At 47.4% G+C, this 6,672-nt stretch overlaps 1 protein-coding gene across 1 annotated transcript; it reads left to right on the forward strand.

Annotated features, from left to right (window-relative positions):
- Window positions 1–1,053: 1,053 nt before the first annotated feature.
- Window positions 1,054–2,192, forward strand: LOC125506081 (putative glutathione S-transferase GSTU1). Its single transcript, XM_048670957.2, has one exon. It carries the CDS (start codon window positions 1,129–1,131, stop codon window positions 1,795–1,797), a length of 669 nt encoding a protein of 222 aa, XP_048526914.1. The 5' UTR covers window positions 1,054–1,128; the 3' UTR covers window positions 1,798–2,192.
- The last annotated feature ends 4,480 nt before the right edge of the window (window positions 2,193–6,672 follow it).

The raw sequence follows: 6,672 nt of genomic DNA on the forward strand, positions 1-6,672 counted from the left end.
AGCTACTGCTATGAACCCGTAGGTCCTATGAAAACTACTCACACATCATCATGGAGGCAGGAAGATTGATGAAGATCCCCTCCGTGATGGATTTCCGCTCCGACGTGCAACTCTGCCACTCTTCGTGATCTACATGAACCGAGACACCATATACTAGGTAACCTTGGCCGCAACTGAGAATTGTTCATACCTCCATCACTGGGTATCAGCCACAGCCCGCGAACCAAATCAGGCAGCACACATTGAAGATCGGAGTTGGCTTCCCCCGCGCCGCCGAAGACTACCACACAAGTCACTGACGTGCACTGGTGAACACTGTGGCACCGGCCGCCACCATGCTCCGCCTACGCGTCGAGCTAGATCGCTATCTGATTAAACAACCACCGCCGACTTCAGTCGTGCGGGCTATTCTGGTGGCTCCGAAGATGAGATGGTTACCTCGTTGTCGCCGTGCCATAGTCTCCATATCAGCACAACCATTGTTCTTTGTACCCACATTGAGTTGATGCATAAGCTGCAATTTCCTTTCCACGATATTTTCTTGCTTACTAGCAATACAAGGTGCGCAAAGACCCTGGTTTGTTTGGCTGGTTGTGTAGTACCGAAAAGTGTCACCTGGGTCAAGAGCAAGTGAACCAGTCCAACTTGAAACTAACGGACGAACTTTCCCTCGTCAAAACAAAAACGGAAAATAACATTCCACCTGATCGAACGGATACGCTCATCTTCAAGAACAAAGCCAATCGTACGTCACCACGTATCACATCTTTCCTTGATCCACGAGCCCCGGTCTTCTGCGCCAGAAGTGCGGTGTGGCCTCCCAAGCCAGTCACTCGTCCCCTTGGCGCACGCGCGGATTGTGCGTGACGGAAGCGGTGACACACGGACAGGGTGCACACGGACGCGGTTTGCCTGACACCGAGCGAACGAAGCCCCGCGAATTCTCCGGCCGGTACGTAGACGCACACGCACGAGACGTACTAGACCATTCCGGAAGCACGCGATCCCACCCTCTGCTCTCCGCCTATAAATCCTCACCCTCCTCCCACCATACTCACTCCTCACCCGCACACAACACAAACACAAACACACACAGACAAGTCGATTGATCCAACCAACTCAACAGCAATGGCGGGCGAGAAGGGTCTGGTGCTGCTGAACTTCTGGGTGAGCCCGTTCGGGCAGCGCTGCCTCATCGCCCTGGCAGAAAAAGGCCTCCCCTACGAGTACGTCGAAGAGAACCTCATGGCCGGCAAGAGCGACCGCCTCCTCCGCTCCAACCCGGTCCACAAGAAGGTCCCGGTGCTCCTCCACGACGGCCGCCCCGTGTACGAGTCCCTCATCATCCTCAACTACCTCGACGACGCCTTCCCGGACACCCCCTCCCTCCTCCCCTCCGACCCCTACGAGCGCTCGCAGGCTCGCTTCTGGGCCGACTACGTCGACAAGAAGGTCTACGACTGCGGCACCCGGCTCTGGAAGCTCAAGGGCGAGCCGCACGCGCAGGCGCGGGCCGAGATGCTGGAAATCCTCAAGAATCTGGACGGGGCGCTCGGGGACAAGCCCTTCTTCGGCGGCGACGTCTTCGGGTTCGTGGACGCCGCGTTCGCGCCCTTCACCTCGTGGTTCCACAGCTACGAGAAGTACGGCGAGTTCAGCGTCACCGAGGTGGCGCCGAGGGTCGCGGCGTGGGCAAAGCGGTGCGGCGAGCGGGAGAGCGTCGCCAAGAGCCTCTACTCGCCGGACAAGATTTACGAGTTCATCGGCGTGCTCAAGAAGATGCACGGCGTCGAGTAAGTCGGCCGGCCGGTCGGAGAAGCAATAAGTTCGATCCACTGAAAAAAATAGGGCGCTATAGCGTCGCTAATAGCACGCTATAGTGTATTGAGAATTGTCTCATTAAATAAAACGGTGTACAATGTCTCGCTAATAGCACGCTATAGCATGATATAACACGTTAATAGTATATTTTGAGATCGGCGCTCTTTTTCTGTAGCGCGCTATTTTTTCATTGGTTCGATCGTGTGTACGATTATTGGTGGTACGTAGTACTGTAGTTTTTCGTTTGGTCGTGTACTTGTGACGTGTGTGTGTCAATGGTAGTCTTCTTCAGTGGGGGCAGCACCGAGTTGCCACCTGCCATTCTATTCCATGTGAAGAATAATTTAATAAAGGGTATATTTGGACTTCTACTGGTGCTGACAATTGGTTCTGTGGCATTTTGTTTCAACATTCGACGAGCGCGGGATTACTTTATCATACTTCAAATCAAATACATATATAATAGAAGGATTGGACCGTTTTGCTGCCCTCGTGTTGTTGGGTTTTCATAGTCTATTTACTATTTGTTTCAATATAAAGGTGTATTTGTTTTCTAGAAAAGTCAAATATTTTTAAGTTTGATCAAATTTGTGAAGAAATATAACAATATTCGTAATATCAAATTGGTATCAATATATTCATCGTGAAATGAACTTTTATATGTCATTTATTTGGTATTGTGAATGTCGATATTTTTGGCTCTGGAGTTCGTATGTCAAAGTCAACGAAATTCAACTTTCAAAAAACAACTACACCTTATATTTTGAAATTGAGGGAGCATTTGGTTGGCGAGTGGGGGGGGGGGGGGTGATTGAGTGTTTTTATTTATTTATAATGTGGTATTTTGATAGGGCCTTTCGCGGTATGAATTTGTGTTATCTATTAATCAATCAATACTTATGTGGGACAAATTTCTACGTCGATGATTGCATGTACCATTTTGGTGCTACAATACCATGTTAACGTTATTTCCTAGGTGGTGGGAATGTGCGCAGGATTATTATAGTTTTATCGGTTGCTGCTGACTGATTAGAAAAACTGTTGACTTGGTTAAATCATGAACCAAATTCAAAATTGAATACCTCAATTCAATGGAAAAGCTTCAAAATTAAGGTGCATAGTTAATTAAAATAATGAATGAAGGAGATTGTTAAGAAATTATTGACCTGGTCAAAATTAGATGACCCCATTCTAAATTGAAGACCTCAATTCATTATGGGACCTTAAAAATTAGGGGCTAGTGCTATAGAGGATTAGAAGCATGTGTGTGATAGTATCTATTCTAATTTTCAAAAATCGAACCAATATCCGGAGGAGTAAACCATCAACGAATCACAAAATGTAGTAATACATATTTGAAGTGTGTGTGTGTGTGTGTGACAATATCTAAGCTAATTTTCAAAATTTGACCCAAAATCCAAAGGAGACACGTAATATCCACTGTAACCCATCAACGAATCATAATGGGCCTTCGAACGACAACATAAATGATTTTTAACATAGATCGACGAAATCACTTGTTAAGGGTTAGGCCAACTCCAAAGCGGCGACCCTTTCCATCCGTTGGTGCATGTTTGGGTCTGCGCGGCCAAACCAACGGCCTTGCGCGTGACTGCAAACGCAAAATTTGTCTGTCACGTGTCCATCTGAGCAAATTTGGGACCGATTTTCGTCTAGATGGACACAAGTCGGACACGTCGCGCGTCCTTTCGTCGTGTGCCTCAGGCCGGCGTGTCGGCCGGCCAACCACCAACCCGTCCCCACTTAATCCATGCATGTGGAAGGGTCCCGCACGTCAGCCAGCCAGCCCCCTCCACCCCGGTCCTTTTAATGCCACACGTGCGGGTGGAGGGGCCGGCTGTTGGAGATATGCCCTAGAGGCAATCATGTGATGATGATATTTCCATATGTATTCATGAGTCCTTTGTATTGTCCTTGAACATCATCAATGCTATGTATCAATAAGTATGTGACTTGTTTGTGAAACTATGTATTGTATGATGATTGTTCTAATGGTCCCTAGTCGATAAGGTTATGCGGACACATATCCTTGACTAGTATACGACTCGGTTGATGACTATGTTTCACGAGTCATGTGCATGGAGATGCTAAACAGATAGTATGGACTCGGGGATGGAGATCACCGAGTCGGACAGACCCACTTTGAGACGCGGCGAGATATAGTCATCTGTTAGTCTCAAGTACAATGTCTATGACATGTCCTAGACCTGAGGTCCTCACATGTTCTCGGGATGAGGATCGACTCACTTAGGGTCTATCAAATGCTATTCCATAACTGGGTAGTTATAAAGGTAGCTTTTGGGTGAGTCGTGAGACATGCCACAAGACATGGTTGACCAAGACAGGATTTGCCCCTACTATTTGGAGAGATATTCTCTAGGCCCTCTCGAATGATCAGATTCAGAAAGCATGTCCATGCGACTTGGGTTAAGTGTTAATCCAGTTCGGGAATCTGTATCACGGTTTCGAGAAGAGAGGTCGAGCTATCACAAGGGTGACAAGTACTCGCCTTGAGATCGACAACAAATATCATGAGGTAAAAGGAATGTTGCATATGACACATTGTCGAGGTTCGTCAAACGACTTTACGCACACATGGGAGTTGGCACGTTCTGCTAGGAGCCGCTACCAACTATCGACTTGGTCGTGTCCATGCGTACGTGAACCTATAGGATCGGACACTTATGGGGATGCAGCCCATTTCGATTGGATCCGAGTGGAAAATGGATGTGGACTCCTAGTGGGCTCAAGTGTTGAGCCCACCTCGGATATCTATATAAAGGGGAGTGGGCACACCACTTAGGTTAACCTTTTCTAACCCTGGTTCGCCACCGCCACTCCCTACGTCCATGACGTGCGACTGGACCTAGCAGTCCGCTGCCCGCCGCTGCACCCCGCACGTGTGGATACCTTGGAGGCATCGCATCTGCGGTGCTTGGACGAACAGTTCGAGGGAACCGTGAGGTGCCGTTTGCGGGAGATCACCGTTCACGGGTCTTCGCTGTTCGTGGGAGATCACCGTTCACGGGTCACTATTCGCGGGAGATCACCGTTCATGGGTCTTTGTTGTTCGCGGGAGATTGGCGACGCTAGGAGGAGATGGCCCGGAGATCGGCTACATGCATCACCAACTCTACTTCCACTGTGGTGACTGCGCATCCAGTGGTAAACCCGATCCCGTGATCTATTTCCATCAGCATGATCTTGGGTGCGCGGTAGAAAATTTTATTTGGCGCTAGCGTAGCGTACCGCGTGTTTCAACAGTGGTATCAGAGCCTCTGCTGTGTGGTGATAGATTCGATGATATGCATATGAGATATGTAGATCGGTTCAGGTGCGGGTTGATGAGATCGGCCGCTCACGTCAGTGTTGATGGTTGGTTTCGTGATCTTATTTCCGTGATCGGGACACAGAGGTCGTGACACGAGTTACCCCTACCGGTCGGTTTCCGCCATCAGGGTAGACAGTGGAACGTAAATCCGGATGCAGCACGCGAAGATCAATGAGATTGATCGAATCGGAACATAGATCAACACTGTGGAAATGTGATTTCCGCAGTGCTGAAATCTGTTGGAGTGGTCTCGGTAAAACGGTTGTAACTTTTGCATACAAAGTTCGTTTTTGCTCCACGACATGTCAAATTGAAGCTAACGAAAAGTTGGATTAGCAGCGTAATGTCGGAACAAGATTTTGGCTCTTCTGGCTAGGCCAAAATCCTCTTGGAAATAGAGTTTCAGGAGGTTTTATCTTCGGCGGTAGAACGCGTGACTCGTTTTTGCAGGGAATGCTTGTGATTTGGTATAGCCCTTGAATTTTGCTTGTACATTATTGTTTCATGACCTGCGTGTCTTGAGTGCGGCAACCGAAAGGAGCCATATGATTGTCCATTATTGTATTAATGATCGGCGTGTCAACATAAGAGGCCATGTAATGTAATTTACTTTCAGTAGCTATTAGTTTGTAATAGCATAGTATCTTATGTAACACTTGGCGGTTGACACCATGGCGTGGAGATGGAGATCACCACAAGGACAACCATGCATGGAGATGGAGATCACCATGGGCAGACCGCGCACGTGGAGATAGAGATCATCATGCGTTGTGAAAAGGGGGTTATACCATATCACGCATATATAAACTGCATGTGAAAGTTTATCCCTTTTATGCACCCTTCTTTTGCCTGGTAGATGTTTTAAGTAGGGTGATCCCTCAAAGAATGTCAAGTTTAAATGCCTCCCCAATTGCTGCACCTTCACATGTCAAGTATATTTAGTGATGGGCCTATAAAATTAGGGTGCCACTATATCTCCTTGAAGTGATGGGTTTGTGTCGGACACTTACACGCGAAGCATTGGTTGACTTGTCGTGGCTATCAAAACAGTTTTGGGCCATGAGGCATAGGAGTTGGCGCGGCATGAGATGTCCCCAACAACAAGAATCGTATGGAGATACGATTAGCAAGAGTTGCTTACCGAGTGATCTTGTCTTCTAGCGGTGATGCAAAAGCTCACTAGTTGACATGTTGATCTTGGATCTTGAATCATTAAGTATCAACCGAGGGATGTTGATTTTAGTGGGAGTAATGATCTTATGTTTAATATGAATTACTCTTCAGGAATACATGTCTTAGTGTTTTGCATATTTCTGTTGTAGATCAATGGCACCACCTGATCAAGTTACCCCTTTTGCGTTGAAATCAATCCTGGAAAAAGATAAATTGAATGGAACAAACTTTACCACCTGGTATAGAAACCTGAGAATTGTTCTTAGGCATGAGAAAAAGGAACAAGTTCTAGAGAATCCTCTTCTAGAGGAACCTGCCGATAATGC

The sequence above is a fragment of the Triticum urartu genome, chromosome 5A (assembly GCF_056163025.1).
Source record: "Triticum urartu cultivar PI428250 chromosome 5A, HENAU_Tu73, whole genome shotgun sequence".
In the NCBI taxonomy this organism is placed as follows: Eukaryota; Viridiplantae; Streptophyta; class Magnoliopsida; order Poales; family Poaceae; genus Triticum; species Triticum urartu.

Excerpts from the sequence above, each read along its gene's own strand:
- LOC125506081 (XM_048670957.2), top strand. The coding sequence starts at position 1,129 with ATGGCGGGCGAGAAGGGTCTGGTGCTGCTGAACTTCTGGGTGAGCCCG.